Source organism: Zootoca vivipara, chromosome 11 (assembly GCF_963506605.1).
Source record: "Zootoca vivipara chromosome 11, rZooViv1.1, whole genome shotgun sequence".
Classification (NCBI taxonomy): domain Eukaryota; kingdom Metazoa; phylum Chordata; class Lepidosauria; order Squamata; family Lacertidae; genus Zootoca; species Zootoca vivipara.
In genome coordinates, this window is record NC_083286.1 from 34,895,469 (window position 1) to 34,920,190 (window position 24,722).

The window sequence follows — 24,722 nt, forward strand, 5'->3', positions numbered from 1 at the left end:
ATACCAAGGACTTCTGAAAGTAAAAATGTAAGCCTGGATTCAAAAGCTGACGTCTGGTCCATATTGATGCATATCTGTCACTGCTTAGCTTTCTTTTGAAGTTACATAATAAGCCTTTAAAATATGGAGAATATTAAAATTAGCGCTCTCTCACTCTCTCTGATAGGAGAGAAGAAATGCCATGGTGCAGATGCCTTCATCTTCCCCAGCTGCAATACAACGTGTCTTTTCAGTACTGGCCTCTACAGCCACAGCAGGCGCTGTAAGTCTCCTAATGATTTGACTTTACCCCCAATGGTGCACTCTTCCATTGTCTCTCGAGACAGATGGATGCCAACAATGATTCATGATAGATGATAGCTAGATAGCCGGATAGCCAGATGGATGATAGATAGATAGATAGATAGATAGATAGATAGATAGATAGATAGATAGATAGATAGATATGATAGATACAGATATAGACAGACAGACAGACAGACAGACAGACAGACAGACAGACAGACAGACAGACAGACAGACAGACAGACAGACAGACAGAAGCAGATGTTCATGCTGGAAAGCATCTTGCATCATTTCTGACAACTGAGGACAGCACAGATTCCTCCTACAACACCCAGATGCCTGCTTCTCCTTCCTCTTGCTTTAAAACCTCTTTGCATTGCATGACAATAAAACTGTCAGATCAAATCCTCGTCATGCGCTCGGGGTTGTGCTCTGTTCATGAGACTACCCGATTGGTCAGTAAATATTCTGGCTGACTGAACAAACGCGATGTAGCCTTAAGCAACACAAATTGTTGTGGCCATTCATCCAAAACGGAAATTTGAAAAGGGAAGAGAGAATAATTCCAATAAATCCCAAACACAACCCATTATTTAATTAGGAGTACAGCGCTTTTGTATGAAACAAGCAGGCACTCTCCTTTTATCACACCGTTAAGAGGAGAGAGGGAAAGAGAGAGAGAGAGAGAGAGAGAGAGAGAGAGACGCCACCATGCGCGCTTACATAACAGCATTAAAAGGTTCTTTGTGCTAAGACCCAGAAGTCGTGCCTGCTTTCCAATGTAATAGCTACGGACCTTCCACACTCTCCGTGACCGTGCAAAGTGACTACGCTACAAGCAGCACGTCCTTCACTAACAGAATGTGCCATTGTTGTGGCTTCTTAGACTGAATTCAGTGCAGCGCAAAATAAGCAAGTATGGGCACCCTGAATCACTTCAGCATTTTCAATGTCAATACGGCTGATTACAGGCATATCCTCTAGTTATACAATGATGAGCTAAAAAGATTTACCTAGGAAAAAATAGGGCTGTGGCTGAACAAGAAGAGGAAAGGGCAGAATGTGACAACAAGCACAGAATTCAGCTTTGACGGACACAAGGCTAGCCCATAAGGCTGCAACGTTTGTATGAGGAATAATAACTGCTGAAGTCTGAGAGCAGAGAGGCGCTGAATAACATTTGTTCGGGTTGGGAGATTCAAGTATCCTTTCCTCTTCTGTGACAATTGTGCAAGACAGCACCAATTGCAGAACAGTTTGCAAAAGTAAGAAATTGTGCAAACACGATCCATAATTTGCTGAACAGGCTGCAGATTCCAGCTCATCTTAGCTTAAATTTTTAATTTTAAGTGCATTATATTAATTGCCACAAAATCTTTTTTAAAAACAACAACTGTGAATGCAGTTCAACAAGCGCATCTCACAGGCAGCCCATTAATGACCAAACTGCTGTCCCTGAAAATAAATGGGAGTTGCCGTACCTGGTCATTTATGTTACTCCCACTGCATTTCAGTATCACACGAGAAAATGAAAGAAATATAATAAACACAGCATGTTCAAAGACTGCTCAGCCTAGAAAAGTGGTTTTCCAGCTGTGTTTGGAGGAACTTTGGGGTACCTCACTGGCACAGTCAGTAACGGAAGACAGGCACTATTATGGTATCCGTCTTCCACTGCAGCATGTAGCTGTCAGGAAGTGTTGGGAATGTGTGCATTCTAAGCAACTAAGCCAATAACCTGTCCAGTATAGTTAACTCTCTTCAAAGCTCTGAATGGTCTCAGAACAGGGCAGGTTCTCAAGGTTCATAGGATGCAGCAACTTTGCTAAAGCTAAGCAGGGCAAGAGACAGCCTAGCAGCCCCTATGAATGCCGTCTTGAGTTCCATCATACCAGAAAACCAGGGTGTAATAAACATAGTAAATAAACACTTTGCCCTGGGATAGCTCCATCAGCAGAGCATGAGACTCTTAAGACTCTTAATCTCGGAGTCGTGGTTTGAGCAAAAGGGGGTTGGACTAGATGATGCTCAGGGTTCCCTTCCAACTCAACAGTTCTGGGATTCAATGATAAACATATATGGGTGTGGGATTTGTAGTACAGTATAACCGAAGGCTGCTGCAGTTCTAAACTTGACCACTCATTGCACTGAGAGAGCTAGAGAAAGGAGGGGGGAAATAGATGCCCTTAATAAAAAAAGACCCCTAGCTCTCGCAGGCAAGGCTATGATCATATCAGTTACAACTAAGCTTATGCAACCCTGCAGAAGTTTTGTGGTAGTCACACTGCTTCATTTGCAATCAGTACATATCCCCTACTCCCTGCTGAAAACTCATAGCTATTTATTTATTTTCTTACTTATTTAGCCAAATAATATTTATTTGTTTTCCATTTTTAAAAAAACAAATAACTGCCAAATTACATAAAATTTAATACAATTTTTCCAAAAAGTTGACTTCCCACTCCTAGTCATAGTTACGGTCCATAGTTTTCCCCACTGCTGTTTGATATTACATATTTATCTCTAATTCACATTTCATTCCTTATATTCAATTTCCCATTATTAATCTTTTCTTTTTTCTTTTATCTACATAACAATATAGAATACCACAAATGTTTGGGTTTATTTTTACCTCCCTTTTGCTGCATTATATCCTCCCGGAAAGCAGCGATGAGCTCGCATTGGGGAAGGATCGCAAAACAAGGTAAAGAAGAATCAACTGATGTACCAGGATTGTGTCATGACTCAAGAATAGGTCTCAGGAGGCACCTGAAACAAAACCTAAGTCTGGAGGGACCACTCCTACATTCCCAAAATTTTAAAGTTCTCATTCTCAGCCTAACTTTTAAGCCTTTACTCTCAACTTGCCAGAAGATATGTCCTTCTCTGGTTCCTACATTACTTACCGTACTACCACCAGCACATTATTTACTTAGTAATTCATAAATTTATAGCCCACTTTCCCATTGAAGCCCTTCACACCACCTCACCTGGCTCAGAAGATAAAGGAGGAAGGTCCTCAGTACACTGATATCACCTAATCACAAATCACCAGGCAACCTATTCCAGCACGTTTGTGTAGAAACTAAAAATCATGGGATGGGGCAGAGTAAGATCTTCCCTAGATCTTCATACAGCTGAATGCTACAGCAAGATTACTTTCCACCGTCTTGTTTGTCAGATTTAAAAATAGGTTGTCAACATCCACCAAGCAGCCCAGATTAATGCACCAACCATATTATTTGTAATCTCTTCCCAAGGAGCTTACGCTGCTCTGTATTAGAAAGTGAGACAAGTCATAGCTTTCGATCTGAATTCAAAGGGAAATTAATGAAGACCCGATTCCTACTCCTCCTCACCCTCAGTCTTCATCTGTTTCAACAGATTTTAAATTATGTCAAGGCGCAGCTATTTATGAAACCTGAGAAATAGCAGCTGCCATGTTTTCTGGCTCTCATGGAGGTTTGATGTTTTTAAGAAAAGTTTGTTGTTCTTCTGAAAAACAAAGTTCGGTAGAAAAAGCCTCTGACATGTAACGCTACAAATATACAGGTGAAACTCGGAATATTAGAATATCGTCGAAAAGTGCATTTAATTCAAGTAAACCAACTTTAAAGGTGAAACCAATATATGAGATAGATGCATGACATGCAAAGCAAGATATGTCAAGCCTTCATTTGTTGTAATTGCAATTATTTGTCGTTAGGCAGGTGAATTATAAATGGAATGTAATTAATGAAATGTAATAGCGATGTTTATTTTTGTTTATTTTTGTATTATTGTAACGATTTGTTTTATTACTGTGGAATTTCCAAAAGAAAGCATTTGTAAAAATTAAACGGAAAAAAGAAAAAGTTGCATTACTGAAATAAATGCACTTTTCAACGAATTTTCCGAGTTTCACCTGTATATCATGTTGAATTGCAAAAGGAAAAATAAAACGGTCAAAGGTCAAGCATTTATTCAGCAGCAACCAAGGGGAAATAGATCATGAACCAACTAAATGGCATATTTCAGAGCCAAACTAAATGAGACAGCAGGAGGTCTGACCAACCACAATTTGTTTTTTAAGCTAAGAGCAGCATGGTTGAGGAGCGGATCACAAAATGCTTGGGTCGCGACACTGGAGGAGAGGAGAAAAAAAGATTCTTTTTTTTTTTTAAAAAAAAAGCTTTTGGATCAAAGATCTTTCTAAATATAGTTTTCTATTTAAGTTACATTATAGTCCAAAGGCTAAAGGTAAAGGTAAAGGGACCCCTGACCATTAGGTCCAGTGGTGGACGACTCTGGGGTTGCGGCGCTCATTTCGCTTTACTGGCCGAAGGAGCCAGCGTACAGCTTCCAGGTCATGTGGTCAGCATGACTAAACCGCTTCTGGAGAACCAGAGCAGCGCACGGAAACGCTGTTTACCTTCCCGCCGGAGCGGTACCTATTTATCTACTTGCACTTTGACGTGCTTTCGAACCGTTAGGTTGGCAGGAGCTGGGACCGAGCAACGGGAGCTCACCCCGTCACAGGGATTCGAACCGCCAACGTTTTGATCGGCAAGTCCTAGGCTCTGTGGTTTAACTCACAGCCCCACCCGCTGTGTTTTCTGATTAAGTTACATTATGGTCCAAAGGCAATTCATCCGGAAAGAAGGATATGTTTTAAGTTTTTCAGATGTGCTAAAACTCGGTCTAAGTTTTTTTTTAATTGTTTAACCATATCAGTTAACAAACATGGATACATATGCTATAAAGTTCTTGTTTTAGTTAAATAAATTGTTTAAATTGTTATTGAGGAAATGATTTTTCTCTTTCCAACGAAGTACAGCAGAAAAGTTGTCCAAATATAAACAGTTAACTCATTAAACCTCACAATAATTTCATAATTATCTGTCTATGCATTTCTAGTAGTTTAATCAAATCAGTAATTCTTGATACAACTGTAAAAACTACTCTGAAAATTTATTACTGTATTCCGAAAATGAAACCTTCATCTGGTTGTAAATATTAAGATTATAGCAGCAAGAAAGAATCTTTCTATTAAAAAAAATTTAATCAAGTTTTACTGACTAGTGATTTAAATCAATTTGATTTAAATCAAATCAAATCCACCCTGAGCAGAAGTGTCCCTCTCAACTTGTGGCATGCTGGCAGGTTCTTCGCCACAGGAAAGTCTCAAAACAGGCTGTAGAAAAGATAGGGAGGGGCAGGGCTGAGCTGGGTTCCAGGGATCTGTTGGGTCCCAATCTGGTCTCACTGCCGTTGTATGATGGCATTAGGCCTGATCCAGGCTTCAGCACTGTGCTAGCCTGGAAATGGCATAGTAATCGGACCCAAACACCCGCATCCTGCACAACCTTCCACCATGGTCAGCAAGTGCGGATATGACAGTAGCTCTACCACCCTGTGGGGCATAGCTGCCAAGTCTCCCACTGAAAAATGCAAGATCAGCAGCGGCGGAAGTCGCTTCTACGCATGTCTGGACATGCGTAGAAGCAACTTCCGGTGCCGCTCTGCCCGATTTTCGGTGCCCAGGCATGGGCAGAGCAGCACCGGAAGTCGCTTCTATGCATGTCCGGACATGCGTAGAAGCGACTTCCGGTGCCGCGCTAGCTACCCATGTCTGGGCACCGGAAATCGGGCGGCACCAGGACCCAAAATGGAGCCTCCCTGGCAGGTAGGAAATCAGGGGGATTTACAGGATTTTTTCCAATCCGGGCTGCCAGAGGGAAATGGTTTAAAATACTGTATGGGGGTTTCCCGCGAAAAACAGGAGACTTGGCAGCTATGCTGTTGGGGCTATGTGTGGTTGGGGCTTGCCACACAAGTAGGGCTAGGAGATATATATCAACATATCATCCAAAAGTGCTTTGAAGTCCGTATCGTGATATTGGTTTCATAATTTTTGACCTGGCAATATCACGAGTGTGTGTGTGTGTGTGTGTGTTATGCGAAAATCACAATGTGGGGAAAACAGTGTAGCTAGCAAATGCTTCTCTCGATTCCTGCAGCCCCTCTGTCAGCTCGGCTCTTCCCTGCCTCATGCAGAGGGCAACAAATCACGATGCAGGAAAAACCATGAAGCCAGCCAATGACTCTACATAGCTCCTTCCTTATTTCATACATTGCGATACATCAATACTGTATATTGCGGTGTTTAGCTGGTGATATATCACACTGTTGAAAACCATGTATCGCCCAGCCCTACACACAACTGTTATCAATGTCATCAAGACGAGTTGAAAAAATCCACAGAGAAATAACATCTTATTTGATTCATTCCTTCTGATCCTTTAGCATTATTTCCCCCCACATTTTCAAACTTCCTTCGGCCACCATGAAAGCTAGCAATTTATCATCACACACAGTGGGACAACAAGAACTCACAGGACTTTTACATTGTAGAGGATACAAAACTGCCCTAATGAACTTTCACACAGCTTGTAAGCTACAGACAGCCCATCTCTGGGAAACCATAAGGCTTTCAAGCAGATACCATATGGGTCAAATTCAAAAATTGACATCTTTTTACGGCTCAAGCAGAACAATGACCTTCTGTCAGATCAAAGTCTAACTCAAGGCAATTGGCCCCCCTGGGAATGCTCTGCCTAAGAACTGCCACATGTGTTAGAAAATGGCAACAGGGAAGTAAAAGGTTCTGCTGGCTCATCTCATCAGTGCACCAGGTTAAATATCCTGCTAGATATTTTAATCTAATTTAAATTGGCCAATACCTGTATTTGATATGTGCTGCTTTGAGTGTTTTTAGCATTATAAAATCAACAGGTCGAATTTTACAAGACAAAATTAATCTAGATGGGACAACCTAAAATCACCCAAAGTAGTTTATCATTATTTAAATATTTATAAACTGCACTTTGGTATAAAATATTGCAAGGCGGTATATAACATACAACTTAAAAACACAATACTGGTTTCATGATCCCACAAAGTCTTGTGCAAGGATAATTATGTCAGTTGTGAAACAGATTAAAGGTATTTGGAGCACATAGGTGAAATCTAAAATAACAAAAATGCAAGATTGATTTAAATGAGTGATAAGATTTATATACATATATATTGTATACTATTTTCTCCATTCTCAACTTAAAGAGTCTATATGAGAAACAACAAATCATGTGGTAACCAGAATTAATTACTCTCATGAAAGCACACAGCTCTTTCATTCTTCAGAATTGTTTAAATGCCTTGAATACCACAAAGGCAGGTTAACAGGGCCAGGAATTGATAGGAACATGGGGACCTTTCCAGGGTCAGAACTTCTACAGATATGCCTCCTTTAAGGGCGCACAATTTAGAGTGGCACACACGGCATTGGTAGGGAGGTAACTCCCACAGCTCTTTGAAAAACTGAGCCCCTTTAAAGGCACGGGAAAGGGAGGAATGCTGTGCATTAAAAGTATATTGGTTCAGATAATGGTTGTCAACTGTGCTTGCCAATATCAAGCATCATCAAAGCGAAGCTTCCAACTTCTTTGAACTCTATGTTGTGTTGCTGGTGTAGCACTAATGGTGCGGAACCTTTTTTCAAGCTGAAGGCCACTTTCTTTCTGAAGTGTCTTTCAGGGGGCCACGTGGCAAGGGGTGCAGCCAGAAGCAAAAGCATGCAAGGCAATGAATGTGAATTCTACCTCTGCACAGTAGGGCTAGTTTGCATACACACTCACACACCCCTCTCCATCCTCCACTGAGGCAACATCAGGGACACATGGACTTAAACAGAGTTGCTAGGATGATACCGAACCAGCCGAAACTACCATTGCAATGCAATCATCTCGGGTGCGAGACCAAGAGCGTCCAGAAAAGTTCTTAACCTCCTGCTGCTCAAATATGCTGCTGGTTGCAGCTGTCTGAAAGCAAATGCTTTCGTCACTTGTCAACTTTACATGGTCAAAATGGCGTTTGCCATCACGTTGCGTCATGAGCAATGGCGTAATCAACAAACACTTCATGGGTAGCAGCCCCATGCCACCCACCTCCTCTTGCACTTCCAAGGGAGCCTGGCAATCTTTAGCATTCCAGTTGATGCACACATGGGTACCTGTTTGTCAGGATACTTTTAACTGGCAGCAACAACCAAGAGAAGGATGAAGACAAACATATCCAGCTGGGATAGCTCAGTAGATACAGCACGAGACTCTTAATCTCAGGGTTGTGGGTTCAACCTGGGCAAACGAGTCCTGCATTGCCCAGGGGGGTTGGACTAGATGACCCTCATGGTCCCTTCCAACTCTATGATTCTATAATATAAAAGAGAGCTCACACCACATTCCTCACCCACAAGGTGAGCCTTGTGGCCCCCGCCCCCATTGACAGTTTGGCTGATACAAACTGAATGCTTGTTCAGATGAAACATCTGCATCTCCTTCAAGGCTTAGACAGGCAACCTCCTTGTTATATTTTTGTTTTGCTTTTTTAAGCATAACATGCATATTTATCCTTGTTTTAAAAACTGTGGCTTGGATCCTAAGAAAAGCTGCTGTACTAAGGAAATTCACAGGAAGTTTCATGTGCTCTCCTTATGCTATTGCCATCCGGGCACCGCGAAAAGCCCCCCCCCCATCTGACGGGGTGCAGATGTGAAGCTCTGCCCACCTTCGCACAATTCCCCGCTGCCCAACCACATCGTTCAGGAAGGTCCCCTGGCCCTACATCAAAACATTTCAGGGGACTGGAAGTTCTCCTCCTGTGAATTTCCTTAGGCTAACTTATATTAGGTTCCAAAACAGTGGAATAATATAATATATAATACAGTATAACCCACCTTCCATCCTCAAGGTACAAGCACTGTTCCAGGGATTCAGGGCAATTAAGTGCCTTGATTCCATACATTATGGGGTTTTCGGCGAGGAAGGCTGGGATAGAAATGTAATAAATACACAGGGAGTGCCAGTCAGTGCTGCCCAGGAGCTGGCTTCCATTGCAAATATCCAGAGCACATCTGAATTAGAATCACAGTTCAATATGCTCCAGAGGGGTTTGCTTCCAAGGAAGCAAGCTTAGAATTCAAATGGCAGCAACTTTTCCAATGAGGCCCTTTTACTTTTTTGCACTTTTATATACCCCTCCCCCGATATAAACAGCCCTTGTTCTGCATACAACCTTAGCAGATTTTGTACCACACACCCACGCTGCCCAAAGCTGCCAGATAGATAAATGACCAGTTTACAAAAATGCTTGGTATTCTGCCAAGCATGGGGTACCTCTGTTGTACAGCCATTTATTTTATTATTATTTTTAGCAATTGTTGTTCCCCACACAATGGAAGCTGGATATAAACAGATTAGAGAAAGTAAGAGAGTAGTCAATGCGAACAAATACTCACAGTCCCTGGGGATTTGATGTGGTCAGACAGTTTATGCTGGGGAAAAGAAAAGCAGAATTATTAGGATCCAGAGGTGAAATTTACTGAGATGAACGGAGGTATGACATACCTCTTGTCAAAGTTATTCTGCCAGACCTATTAAGACAGCTTAAAACTCGCACTTCCTAACAATGAGCTTTGTTTTCTAGCTCACTGGTTTGCAAAGTTCTGGACAAAATGAGGCATTCCATGACAACAAGATTGGAAGCCAATTTGTCCTGATGCTGATCTTCTCTTGCAACAGGAGCTATTCTAGGGCACTGGTCATAAACTGGTAGATTAGGACCCACAACTGAATTGCAGCCTGATTTCACGGGGGTGGCAACAAGCAAACTGCCCCCCCTCCTCTGCATTCCATCTTTAGAAGTACAAAGAAAGGGTCTTTTCCGTGGTGCACCCTAACTGTGGAACACATTCCTGAAGGAGATATGTCTGGTGAGAAGTGGGACTCGCCATCTCCAATGCATGTTCTGGATGAAACTGGATCCCAGATCTGAAAATGTTGAAGGCTACTGGGTTCTAAGGTACACCCTCAATTTGCACTGCCAGGCTAGAGATTCTGAGGGCAAATTTTAAATGTATGCAATAAAAGTATGCCTAAAGCAGTAAAACTTCCAACAATGTCAAATGCATTGTTTATAACTTACCAAATAAAATTGTACTAGTTGGCATATTTATGGAAATCTACAGATGTTTACTGCATAATAAGGCCCACTCTACATAATGGAGCTCATTTCTAGGTAAGTGTGCACAGAATTGCAGCCTTGTAAATGCCTTAGTTTTGTACACACAAAATTGCAAATACGCCATCACTAGAGAGAGGGAGCTGCACACTGCTGCACCCTATTCTCCCCTAGGGTATCTGCGTCAGTCCTTTGAGAAGAGAGGCAGAAAGCTCCACCGCAAGGGGTCAGCCATATCAAAAGGACAGCAGATACAGGGTGCTTGCCTCTAATACAGTATCTCCAAACTAGATCAAAGGTCACCAGGAGGAGGTGGCAAGCTCCAGCTAAGGCTCTCTTAGCTCTTCTCACGGACATCAGGATCGTCTAGGATGCATCTTGGACTCAAGTCTACAGAATTCTGAGGAATTAACCTTTTCTCCGGCAGTATTTTGTCTTGCACACATAAATTCATACTAAACATTTTGAGTAGATAAAATTATAATCCTAGAGAGCATTTCACTCCTTCCAATACAAACAAAATACTGTATCTCATAGAGGGTAGGAGTTTTTTTGCAGTTCCCCAAATGGCCATTTGGTGGCGGTTGGGAAATCTGGAGAGGAGGAGAACAAGTTCTTCCTTCCTACCCACAATTTTCAAGTCCCCCACCCCACCCCACAACCAAGCAGGCCTCTCTGGCACACCCACACACTGAGAATGTCCTCTAGAACAGTGTTTCCCAACCTTGTGCCTTCAGATGTTTTGGGACTACAACTCCCATCATCCCTAGCTAGCAAGACCAGTGGTCAGGAATGATGGGAGTTGTAGTCCCAAAACATCTGGAGGCACAAGGTTGGGAAACACTGCTCTAGAACTAGGGTGACTGGATACAAATGAGGAAAGGGCTCAGGCACCTTCAGTGTTGGACATCATATTTGCTGATTACACAAAGCTTCACAGCTTGTTTTCCACTAGATAAAGTCTGGCATCGCGCTTCATTAAAAGACTCAGAGACTTTTTTAAGATTTCAGTTTATTACTTTTGAAGATCTGAAGAAATTTTCCATAAAGATTTTCATATTGTATGTTGTACTGTATATGGTCATTGTGTTGCCCTTGATATTGCTGACCTTTAGTAACTGTGCAGAAGAGGGAGCTGCAACACCTCAAAACCTCTCTTCTTCTGCATCTGGCCCCTCCTAGCTAGAGCAAGGTTCTTAGTGGGAGAAGGAAAGACCCTTTCCTGAGCTTCTCAACAGCAGTTCTCTTTTAAGGAGAAGCTATTGCTCATCTAAGCCCCTACTCCGATGCCATTCACATGCTTTAAAATGGTGTTAGCAGGTGGTGGTGCAAACAACACCATCAATGTGCATGGTGCTTTAGAGCAGGCATCCCCAAACTTCGGCCCTCGAGATGTTTTGGACTACAATCCCCATCATCCCTGACCACTGGTCCTGTTAGCTAGGGATCATGGGAGTTGTAGGCCAAAACATCTGGAGGGCCGCATTTTGGGGATGCCTGCTTTAGAGAATACAAGAGGACAGGTCTTCATTGCAGCACTGCCAGTAATTGCAATGCAACCTGAAAGAGCCAAGGCCCTGGTATGAAATCAGTTTGCATCCATCCAGGTCCCAAAGCCTGGGGAACAGAGATGGATGCATGCTAAAGTAATTCTGAATTAGAGCCCCAGTAATTCCTAGGATTCAAAACATAATTTTGCCATGGTGCAGAAGACGTTCAACTTAGTCAGAAAACCAATTCCCAAGGCTGTAAGAATTATGAGGCTCCTCAACTTTGAGACAACAATTTGGCTGAGGCAAGTTGATAAAATGACAAAGGGCACATACAAGACCCACGAGCAGAAGGGTGTGAGGGATTCTATGGCATCGGATAACTTTGAGAGGGGGGACGGGACACAAATTGTTTGTCACCCTTGAAATCAAGGCAAGGGAGCATGGGGTATTAGACATACTGTGTAGTCACTCACCACCACACAAATTGGAGAAGCTCAAGGCAGGCCACTTTGGAAACATATTCTTAATTTATAGTGCCTCTGCATGGTGCTCCCCTTCACAGCAATATGCACAAAGGCAGACACATGAGGGACACCATCATGTCTATTGTTAGTAAGGTAAAGGTACCCCTTGCCGTTAGGTCCAGTCACAGACGACTCTGGGGTTGCGGCGCTCATCTCGCTCTATAGGCCAAGGGAGCCGGAGTTTGTCCGCAGACAGCTTCCGGGTCATGTGGCCAGCATGACTAAGCCGCTTCTGGCGAACCAGAGCAGCACACGGAAACGCATTTTACCTTCCCACCGGAGCGGTACCTATTTATCTACTTGCACTTTGACGTGCTTTCGAACTGCTAGGTGGGCAGGAGCTGGGACCGAACAACATGAGCTCACCCTGTTGCGAGGATTCGAAACCGCCAACCTTCTGATCAGCAAGCCCAAGAGGCTCAGTGGTTTAGACCACAGCACCACCTTAATTTATTTACACCAGCAAAAGCAACATGGCACACAAAAGCATCTTGCTAGAATCAGGTATGAAATCCCTCAAGAACAGCTGAGAGTCCTACAGCAAAGACGTAATAAACTTGCTACTACAAACGCACACGCAAAGCTCCAAGAGCCCAGACCTCCCTAGAAACTCTCCAGCACACACTTCGGGAATCACCACTCCTGGTAATTATCCTGAATTTAAACTGCACTCCTGCACTTACTTGCCTGGGAATGAAGCCAAACAGATTTGTCTCTAAGTAGGATTGGACTGTGCTGTAACCATGTGCAAGACTACCCATTCCTATAAGCTGGAGTGCCCAAACTTTTTTCAAAGAGGGCCAGATTTGATGAAGTGAACATGTGTGAGGGGCAACCAATGTTGCTGAGCTTTTTTTAGGATTTAAGTTGTTGAGCTTTTTAAAGATTTTACCACCCCAGGGCATATGCTGCCATGGGGGCTGAATTTGGCCCCCAAAATGGACTTTGGACATGCCTGCTATAAGCCCTATATAAATCACAAAGTTAACCTGTGACTTGTTAAAAGATCCTACCGAATACTTTCATGTAAACCAGGATAGGTAAAAGGTAGATCCTCAGGATCTACAACTCTAGGTGATTTGCAGTTGATAAAAGTTACTTCTTACTCCGTATAATTTAACGCAAGTGAAAATATATATTTCTCTGGCACGGCTAGTCTTGTTCTCAGTTACTCTCCTATAGGCTGAATGAATGAAATGTGTTTGCCTTTGACTACCGTAGGTCTTTGTGCAGTTCTACTGGCCAGCTTTAAGAGTCTTATGTTTAAGTAGGTCCCTGATCTGTAGTAACTTAGATGAAGATTTGTACTCTTATATACAGTACTTTTTTTCTCTCAGTGTATAGCTTACAGGACATGCTGCCAAGTACTGGGGTACAAAGCCCTACACAGCAAGGAACTAGGAAACTGAAAAGATAGTCTCATCACTTGTATATCCAATTGATCACTCTGCTCTGCAGGAGAATGCCCCCTGTGGATACCATGTTATCAGGAGGTTCCTTTCTTGAGATATAGGAATCAAGCCTTTAATGTGGTAGCAGCCTTTGGAAAGCCTTCCTATTCCATATTAACAGGCAGTCTCTGGTTGTGTGTGTGTGTGTGTGTGTGTGTGTGTTTTGGCACCTACTCAAGACCTTTTTATCACCAAGCCTTTAAAGTTGAATATCTATTATTATTATTATTATTATTATTATTATTATTATTATTATTATTATTAAAGGTTTCCTTGGTTTACAAAGATATGTGCAATGTCTCTCATAACATTATTACAAGTCAGTTGCATTTGTTGAGACATTGGGAAAGTTGAATATCTTTATATCCCAGTCTGCATTGGAACAAATTTTAACTCTTTTTATATATGTAATTGTTTTATGCATGGAAGTGTTTTTCATTGTCCTTACACCTGTCTTTATGGTTGTTGACTGTTTTATTTGGTATATACAGTAATTGTTTAATTTTTTTTAGTTGCCGTTACCCACCCCAGGACCTTATGGTAAAGGGAAACCCAATACTGTAAAATACACAGCTGCTGACTCCACCGTTCACACTAAGGGTACATTACTTTGAATTTCTAGCAGAAACAGACCCCACACCACAACCCCGAAACCGACCCGCCCCCGACGTAAACAATCCAGAAAAAGCAAACCTCTCTCACACCGACATTTTAAAAATGCACGTCCTCCACAGATGTTTGCAAATACCTCCTCAGAGTCCACCATCCCTTCCCTCCCACAGGCTTAAAACGAGTACTGGGCAAGAATAACGCGCACCGACAACCCTCCCACCACAATTATTGGCCTCCATACAATATCACAGTAAGAAAAGGCAGAAGGGGGAGGGGCGCCAAGCCGCTGGAACAGAAAAGGGAACATTGCCAATTAACGATTGTTAATTCCCCCCCCTCCGGATTACACTTGAACCCCTCAAAGTACCATGAGCCCGGCCCGTTACCATTGCCGCCGCCCTCGGTGACCCCACGCCCAGCGCTGCGCCCAGCGGAGCGCGGGTTTAATTCATTCTCCGCAGCTGAGGCCGGCAAGAAAAGGCTGCGGGCGCACGCCGCGCTCCGGAGAGGAGACGTGGGCGGGCGAAAAGCCGGAGGGGGCGGACGGGGAGCCGGTGCGAGGAGGCACCTTTGGTCGTTCCTAGCGGGTGCGGTGGGGGTCGGAAGCCAGGTTCCTTCGGGCACCCGAGGGACGCAGACACTTGGGATATATGCACGCGCACGCGCCGCTACCTAGCAGGCGCAGCGCAGGAAGGCCTAGAGAACATGGAGAGGGTGGGCTTAGAGCGCACGCCAAGGGGGAGCGCAGGGAAAGAGGGACGCACGCACACGCCAGCGGCGGGTCTCCGCTCCCCTCGCCTACCTGGCTTTACGCGACGACAAGCGCAGTCACTTCCTTTCGAGGAGGAGGAGGAAGGACCCTTAGTCCCAGGGCTGACCACCACTCCCACCCCGGGCTGCCTAGCAACAACTATGAATCCTGGATCCGGTGCTTGCCAGGCCTGGATTACTAGGGAGAGTGGGGAGCAGGTTGTCATCAACCGAAGGCTGCCCCATCTCCTTGCACGCCCCTTGCATTCTGCATTCACTCACCTCGGGCAAATCTACCTCCTCCGGGGCTGCAAAACGGACCGGGGGTGGCGGGGCCGGCTAGGAGTCCACCTAGGCTCACCTTCTGCTCCTCTCGCTGTTGCTACTAGGCGCCTGATAGCATCATCGGCGTCCCTCCCCCTGCCGTGCTCGCATCTCCTCTCCCTGTTTCTGACGCACTCATTCTGCAACGTCTGGAGCTTTCAGCTGCACCCACTCCAGCGCGCTTGCAGCTCTCCCTCCTCAGTGCATCGCCCAGCCGGCAAGAAGCTGCTGCTGCTGCTGCTGCTGCCACCGCCGCTGCTCCAACAACAAAAGAAATCCGGGGACAAACGAGACCTTGTGCGTAAAATCGACTCAAGCCTTCCTTTTGTCGTGCTCCAAAGACGGCACAGCTGGGCGAAGGATTTATGAATGCAAAATGAAGGGTAATGTTGGCACAACACACCACCTACCTTTCCTTCCAAAAGGCCCCCAATCTATTGCTGCAGCAGTGCTCCACGACAGCAGTCGCTGCAAATATTCCAGAGAACAAAATGACTGATAGCTGCCAAGTGATGGGCAGGCGGCAAAGAAACGCAGCGATGGAGGCAGACATTTGGAGAGGGTTGGCGGCATTGCGATCTCTTGTTTGGGTATGGCAGAGTGGCGAGGACTATAACGTTAATGACAGCCTTTGTTGAACGTGCAGTAGGGAAATGCTTAAAAATGGATTGGAAAGATGATTTTACAACAAAGGGGGGTTTGGAGCTGGAGGAAAGGATGTTCATCATGAATGTTACTGCAATGAAGAAAAGAAAGGGCAGGCATTAGTGATGGTCCATGCATTTTAAATACTGTAAGCCATAAAACTGGCATAGGATAACACAGAAGGAAAGTCCCCGTTTTATTTATAAGAAACTGTCTTTAATCATCTAGGCTCCTGGACTGCAGGTGTTTGACTGTGTTTTGCAATGTCTTGCAGCGCCTTTGCGCAGAAGTAAATATCACTTTGCTCAGTGGGATTAAGCCCTGGTAAATCTGCAATCTATACGTGCTTATTGTGGAGTAAATTAAATGGAACCGCTGGGACTTGCAGCTTGATTCTCCATATATTTGCTCAGAAGTCAGGTAAATCCCACTGAATGCAATGGAGTTGACTCCCTAGTAAACATGCATGAGCCTCAGTTACAATAAATACAATATATGTTTACAAAATCAAGTATATATTTCCTTTGGGACCTTTATAAATTTAAATGCATCTGACCCATTGGGCTTGTTGTAAAGATTGAGTTTAGGCTAAGCTATCTTTCTAGCTCTATGCCAGGTATGGGGAACCTTTGGCCAGGAATGATGGGAGTTGTAATTCAGCAACATCTGGGGCTCCCCGATAGTACTGTTGTTTAATATGAACAGTAAAATTCCAGTACCTCCATTAATTTTCCATTGGCCATATGATGTTCTCCTTTAATCACCAACCGCCCACGGGAAAGTGTGGGAAGGCAGTGATTTGGAGGAGAGCATCATATGGACAATGGAGACTTAAGGGAGGTCGAGGAAGCTTACTGTTCACATTAAATGACATACAGATGAGTCCCTGGAGGGCCAAAGGTTCCCCAACCTGCTTCGTAGTTTTATGCCCCGGAAAATGAGAAATAAACTATAATTCTAGAGAACCATCTAGGAACTTTGTAAAGATAAATAAGTAGAGAGATATTAATAGGATTCTGTTCCAGCTCAGAGGGCAGTCCCTTTCCAAACTTATACGCCTTTATCTTTAGCTGTGCATTTTGTGGAATTGTACCCAGGTAAGCACCACCTGTCCTCTTCTGATTAAAGCTTGCACAAAAGTGCCCCACCTTCTTCACTGTGTCCACACGCAAGCACGGCTACCCATGAAGCTGAAGTTGGTTCCTAGTTACTGTAATTATTTGCATATATATATATATATATATATATATATATATGAATATACATGCACACTCCGAGTTCATTCTCTATGAAGTGTGTATTCAGAATTTCTAAGCATTGTGAACAAGTCCAACTTTTTTCAGGACAGTGTTCTACTGCCAAGCAGCTTATAATGTCAGAAGTTTTTCCTAGCATTTAGCCAGTCCTCTTTCTTGTAATTATGACCTTTGGTTCAGGCCCCACCATCTGGAACAACAGAAGACAAATTTGCCTCTTTAGCTACAGGCACATACACAATGCTTGTGAGAGTGTTTCCCCCCACTGCATTTCAAGTCGTGTTTTACGTTGCTGTACACACCATTATTTGATTTTTTCACTTTACTTGCACACACAGAGAGATACCTGAACCAAACTCCTAATTCAGTGAACCCATCATCTGTGCATTGACACGTGCAACAGATGTGTGAAATGCAAACACGTTAACTTCAGCTTATGTTTTCAAATTGGATGAAAGCTGGTTTGAGGGGAAACGCATCAAACAATATTTCTTGAGAAACTGCAGGATACATATGATTGGTTGGTGGGTAACATCATGTGTAAAAGGTAAAGGGGACCCCTGACCCTTAGGTCCAGTCGTGACCGACTCTGGAGTTGCGCACTCATCTCGCATTATTGGCCGAGGGAGCCGGCGTATAGCTTCCAGGTCATGTGGCCAGCATGACAAAGCCACTTCTGGTGAACCAGAGCAGCACATGGAAACGCCGTTTACCTTCCCGCTGTAGCGGTTCCTATTTATCTACTTGCATTTTGATGTGCTTTTGAACTGCTAGGTTGGCAGGAGCTGGGACCAAGCAACGGGAGCTCACCCCATCGCAGGGATTCGAACCACCGACCTTCTGATCAGCAAGCCCTAGGCTCAGTGGTTTAACCACAGCGCCACCTGGGTCCCAACATCATGTGTACTTCGTTTCAAAAACCAGCAGAGGGAGCACACTGGAGCTGCATCAATGGCAATCCATGCGTACAGAACCTATGCCTCAGCCCTTCAAATATTTAAAGGTGGCAATTATCTTGACCACACATCCCCAAACTCGGTCCTCCAGATGTTTTGGGACTACAGTTCCCATCATCCCTGACCACTGGTCCTGTTAGCTAGGGGTGATGGGAGTTGTAGTCCCAAAACATCTGGAGGGCCGAGTTTGCGGGTGCCTGATCTTGACTATTAAGTCTTCAGCAAGCGTTCATGAGAAATAAAGGAACTAGCACACAAATTAGCAAGTCAAGTAGCTATCGTATGATCACAATTACTAAGCTGTCAAAATGATTTGAGAATCCACACATATACTAATCACATGGTTTTTTTTTGTATTTTGGTAATGCTGAGACTTTTTAAAAATTTCACTTTCCCAGAAATATGCTAGACCTTCACACACATACCACATTCCACTCATACCTATACCATGTCACTTACTTTATAATTATTTTGTAGCCATACACAAACACGACTCATTCACCTATACTCAGATTCCATTCCAAAGACCCAAACTGTTCTTCACGACTTGCTATCTTTCTATTCAGAGGAAAATAGATAAATAAACTGATGTGCTAGATGAGAACTCCACGCAGTCTTGTACCCCAAGTTTGAAGTTGAAGTCTTCTAAGAAAGACAGTACCACCCTGGTATCTGAAGAAGTGTGCATGCACATGAAAGCTCATACCAATGGCAAACTGAGTTGGTCTCTAAGGTGATGCTGGAAGGAATTTTTCTATTTTATTTTTATTTAGTACCACCTGCTGTTTTTGTGTGTTTAAGGTGCCCCTGTGAAAGCTCATGTCTCAGGGACTTTTCATGATCCTGCTGCCAGCATGGGGCAATCACGGTCCTGAGTGTCGCCCCAGCTTCTTCGGAGGAGGAAAAAACTTAAACACGATGCAGAGTGCCCAAAAAATGGACCAGAGGCAATTGTATTTCATCCAGCAGAGCTACTGAACGCAAATAAGCATAATGGTCACAAATCCAGTACATTCAGGATTGGCACAGTCCATAAGAATCCAGTTGCAGCACTTACAAAAACCTATAAACTTAAAACAAGACTAAACCTTAACACTAAGCATACTATGTACAGAACACCACTCCAGAAGGAAGAGAGATAGAAAGAGTAAGTAAAACCCAAGCTCCTTCTAGCCTACTGTATATAGTCAGCATGGCGTTAATTGGAAGAGATAAGAGAACCAGTTCAAGCCAGCTGTACTCAGCTTCTCTGAAGGTATAACCCAAACAATCATGAAGCATTTTTCATACAGACCAGCTTTCAGAAACTTCCAGAACCCTCTTGAATTAATCAGAATAGGTTTATGGAACTGGCTGAACTGACCGGGAGACTACGTGACCAGGGAGAAGAGTCGGTGGAAGAAGATTGGAATAAATTTAAAGTGTATATAAGAAATAATTGCAATATTGGAAATCTTTGATACAAGGTTTGGAAGTATATAGAGGTTGTAGAGGAGGATTTGTAAAGGTATTGTAGTATATTAAGATTCAGATATAAGTGTTAAACAAGAAATGGAATGTTTGTTAAGGTAAAAATAAGATGATTGAATTATGATATGGAAATTACTAAGGATGAGTTACAAGGAAACGCAGCTAGGAGGGATATGAGGAAGTCAACAATGTTAGGATATAAGAATGATAAATATGATTTCTTTTTCTTTCCTATCTTGTTTGCTATTTTCTATTTTTGTGTTTTAGGTTTTTGTAATGTGTTTTATGTATTTTTCAGTTTTATACAATATATATATATATATATATATATATATATATATATATATATATATATAAAAGAATCAGTATAGGAAAGATTTCTACACATCAATACTTTCTGCACTAAGAAATGCAAACTGACACTGACTTGGTCCGTTCTAACTTCCAACCTCATGAGCATCTACCAGCAAGACATTTATATGCTTGCTGATCCCATATGTATAGCTTTCAGCCTGCCTAGGAAGGTCTGGGTGGGTGGGGACAAAAAGAAAGACCTATATATATGTTTTTGGGTATGTTGGGAGCTGCCTTGAGAGGGGCAGGCAATTCTGGCGGTTCCGGTTTCCGCCTGCAGGAATGGCGGACCTGTTTTCCATCTCTCTGACCTTCGTAAGGAATTTGGCGGTTGCTAGGGGAGTAAATGGCAACCCCCTACCCTCTCCGGGGGTTACGGAGAGGGGCCGCTGGCCCGCGATGCCCCCAGACCCACTCCGACTGTTTTTGGAGTGGGGGGAGCTTGGGCTGAGCACTTACGAGGGCCAGGACTCCCGGACGCTAATCTGCATGGCGGGGATTTCCATGGTTAAAGAAGATAATTAGGCTTAAATCTATGGACATACTTCAGAAGGAGGGGAAGAAGCGCTGTTTACTGCTGAGAAATTTATGCTGCTGAAAGGAGAGGAGTCAAAGATTGTACTGCATCTGGAAGAAGGATTGATGGGGACGGAGCGATAAGGGAAGCGAGTTTTTATTTTTTTTTCCTTCATATCGTTGCCTCGTACCTTCCCGGACGCGATGTCCTGGCTTGTTTGGAGCGAAAGAGAAGCAAAAGACTGTGTGAGTTGAACTTTATAACTGTTGTTACTGAGCATATTTTTTTAAAGATGTGGAGTTGCCGATGAGAAAAGCCTCCCCCTAGTCGGGCGGAAGGAGTTCTGGACGCGCTCGGAGGATTTATGAGTTGTGACGCACTTTAAATTGGAGCAGCGACCTGAAGCTAAGTTCAGCTATAGGGCAAGGAGATCCATTAATTTACCAAGAGTTTATGGTTTGATGTTTGGGTCTCCTGCCTGAAAAAGCTGTAAATTCTATAATGATCGTGAATCTTCATGGCTATGAGAGAAAGCGAAAGTGATTTGAGCTTTTTGAGATGGCGCTGCTTCGGGCTGCTTCGACGCAACAAGGAGCTCCATTAAGAAGATTTATGGGGAGGCTGGACTGATTAACTCACACAGGAGAAAGAACATCTGTGAAACTTTGTTTGATATTTATCTCAGCGGCTGGGAAACAATCGGATGAAAGTGGAAAACATCTATGTGACTGTAAGGGGAAGATCTGGATTATTATGAACTTGGAGGACGATTTGAACTTTAGAAAAAAGACGGCAGTGGACAGTTGCGAGGAATTCCCAATTTCTTGAAGCATGGGAACCCAAATAAAAAATTCTTTAGATGATTTGGCATAACATTCGGTTTGATTGATATATATATGTGTATAATTTGAAATATTGAATGTGATATAATTGGTTTTAATTGGAAAATTAATAAAAAATATTTTTTAAAAAAGAGAGGGGCAGGCAATTCTGAAAGGCAAACTATGAATGCAAAAAAATCATCATCATCATCATCATCCCATCAGGGATGATTCATAAAACCCAAAGTGACATCTGAGCATGCTTTCAACAAATTCAGCAGTGGATGACCATTTAATTAAGCAATAAAGTAAGTGCTTTAAAATCAATGGTGTTAACTTCATTGGTTTTGATGGGTCTGCTCTGAATATGACTTAATTGGATCTCACCCAATGAATGTTGAGGTGGGTCACATAATAAAATAAATGGTATTCTGATAGCTCCGCTTGGCCATACCCATTTCCAGCGCACGTTAAGGTCAGTGCAGGAAACAATTCATTCAATTCTGTGCTTAAAACTTCTGGCCACAAGGTGGAGCTATCAGATTAACAACTCTTCTTCACCGGCAGTATAAATGTGCATTGAACTTCCTGCCCATTAGGGTTAATTTTAGTTCACAGACCCTTATGAGTGGGGTATGCATCCATCAGAGGATTATTTGAAAGCCTATCCAAGAAGTGATTCAAGTGTCACCAATGTGGTGTGGTTGCTGCTTCTGCCACACTACTAGCTTTTATATACAGTGGTATCTTGGTTTAAGTACACAAATTGGTTCCGGAAGTCTGTACTTAACCTGAAGTACCGGTATACTTAACCTGAAGCAAACTTTCCCATTGAAAGTAATGGAAAGTGGATTAATCCGTTCCAGACGGGTCCGCGGAGTACTCAACCTGAAGCGTACTTAACCCGAGGTATGAGTGTAATTGGTTCCGGAAGTCCGTACTTAACCTGAAGCATACTTAACCTGAAGCGAACTTTCCCATTGAGAGTAATGGAAAGTGGATTAATCCGTTCCAGACAGGTCCGCGGAGTACTTAAACTGAAAGTACTCAAACTGAAGCGTACTTAAACCAAGGTATGACTGTAGAGATATATTGTGATGTAAGCTTTAGGGACTAGTTCCCACTTTGTTGGTTGCATGATATTGGCCTCAATTGGCATGGACTGCATGTGAGCATGATCACCTACTAATACTGGTCTGATGTCCAGATATTAAAGAGACAGAAATGGGCCAGAATGCATTCTTTCAAGTTAGCTGGCAGCCCTATTCCCCTCCTTTTTATTTATTATAAAACCCATCTTTCATCTAAAAAGCTCAAGGCAGTTTTTGGTTCACTGTGCTTTTGGAAATTAGAGCTTTGAAGAGAGCTTGAAGAAGACACCAGAACAGCAACAATAACTTCCAGTGAACTGCCATAGCTCAGCAAAGCTACACAATCTTAGGCCATCATATTATGCACCACCATTCGAAAACTGGATAATTGTTTAACTAACAAAAATATATTGACTTATATTGATAAGGAAAATAATTGACATAAGGAATGAGCAGTGCTTTGTCATGTAAGGTACTCCATAGGATTTAGCATTTGGTTTTTGTGAATCACTTGCAATAATCAAGTTGGTCTGCAGATGGTGCACATGTCTTCTTTTCTACGATTACCAGTTAAAGCAGGCTTCCTCAACCTCGGCCCTCCAGATGTTTTGAGACTACAATTCCCACCATCCCTGACCACTGGTCCTGCAAGCTAGAGATCATGAGAGTTGTAGGCCAGAAACATCTGCAGGGCCAAGGTTGAGGAAGGCTGAGTTAAAGCATTCTACTTCCTAATCCTTATATACAGTGTTATTTTTCTAGAAAAAGCACCCCGAATGCTTCCCTTGTTCTCTTATACCAGGCATGTCCAACAGGTAGATCGTGATCTACCAGTAGATCACTGGACGCCCACGGTAGATCACTGGTAGAGCATTGGCTCCCCCCAAGAAGCTGAACAACTGTGGCTCCCCTAAAAAACGCTCAATATTTTACCTACTCCCTGAAAAAAAAATCAACAACTTTGACCTGAATCCCCAAAAAGGGGGTAGATCACTGCCAGGGAGTTGGCCACCCCTGTCTTATACAGTAATGGCAATGGTGCCCACCCGAAAGATGCCAGAACTGAGCTGGGGGGGGGGGAGCCTTGCTTATATATATATTTAAAATGCACAGCCCCATTCTTAGGGTGCTTCCCAGACTGTCACTATTTTTGGGATTCAGTCACCAGCAAATCCAGGTTGCTCAATTATAGTCAATTGGGCAGTACTGTGCCACAAACCCACTTTCCCCAAAGTTACGTAGTCTTTTTTGCCATAAGGAAAGCAAGGGAAAACTGGAAATTTTGTGGTAACGCTTGATCCTATATATTTTGGAAAGTTCTTTGTTTGCTTTTTAGTTTATTTGTGGATTATTCCATGTTTTGTTTTTAGTTTTTGCCCTGAACTAAAAGTTTCAATAAAAATATTTTTAATATATAACTATAATATAATATAATACAGCAATATAAAGCATTTTTGTTGTTGTTTAGTCGTTTAGTCGTGTCCGACTCTTCGTGACCCCATGGACCACAGCACGCCAGGCACTCCTCCCGCAGTTTGGTCAAACTCATGTTCGTAGCCTCGAGAACACTGTCCAACCATCTTGTCCTCTGACGTCCCCTTCTCCTTCTCCTTCTTAAAAAAGCATTTTTAAGAACAGATAAATAAAATTCAGTGGGTAAACCAAGCCTTAGGAAAACACAGCTAATTATAAACATTAGCTTTAAAAATGACGAGAGCCCTGGCGTAGCATGAGAGGGGGGCCACGGGGGCAGTTGTCGGGTGCAAAAAATTTGTTAGGGGCGCAAAAATTTGACACGTGGCACTGCTTCAATACAGCTGTGAGCTTCTGTCTCTGGGCTAAATTGAAAACAGCTTCTCCCTGTGAACCGGGAAGTGACCTCACCAGACAACAGAATGACTCTTCTTTTCTTGTCTCTGTGGCTGCAATCTCCTGGGTGATGCGGACCTCATTAGGCAGTTGAATGTGCATGCATATACCATCCATTTCCCTCCCTCCTACCCCCTCTGCATGGCCCTGGGCACTAGCAACCCACTCTACACCACTGACACTGGAAGATACATTTTTTGAGCTCCCACTTAGTGATTGGTCCAAACAATTGGGAGCAATTACGATAA

At 43.2% G+C, this 24,722-nt stretch overlaps 1 protein-coding gene across 5 annotated transcripts in view; it reads right to left on the reverse strand.

Moving 5' to 3' along the window:
* The window catches only part of FAM169A (family with sequence similarity 169 member A), an 82,351-nt gene that overhangs the window by 24,044 nt on the left and 33,585 nt on the right, over window positions 1–24,722 (reverse strand). For 3 of the 5 annotated variants that reach the window (XM_060280229.1, XM_060280230.1, XM_060280228.1), the window contains one exon: window positions 9,620–9,655. In XM_060280229.1, coding sequence (XP_060136212.1) covers window positions 9,620–9,655 — 36 coding nt within the window. Of the gene's footprint in view, window positions 1–9,619; window positions 9,656–15,453; window positions 17,357–24,722 lie in introns of those variants that run through there. The other 2 variants (XM_060280232.1, XM_060280231.1) reach the window with 2 other exon arrangements.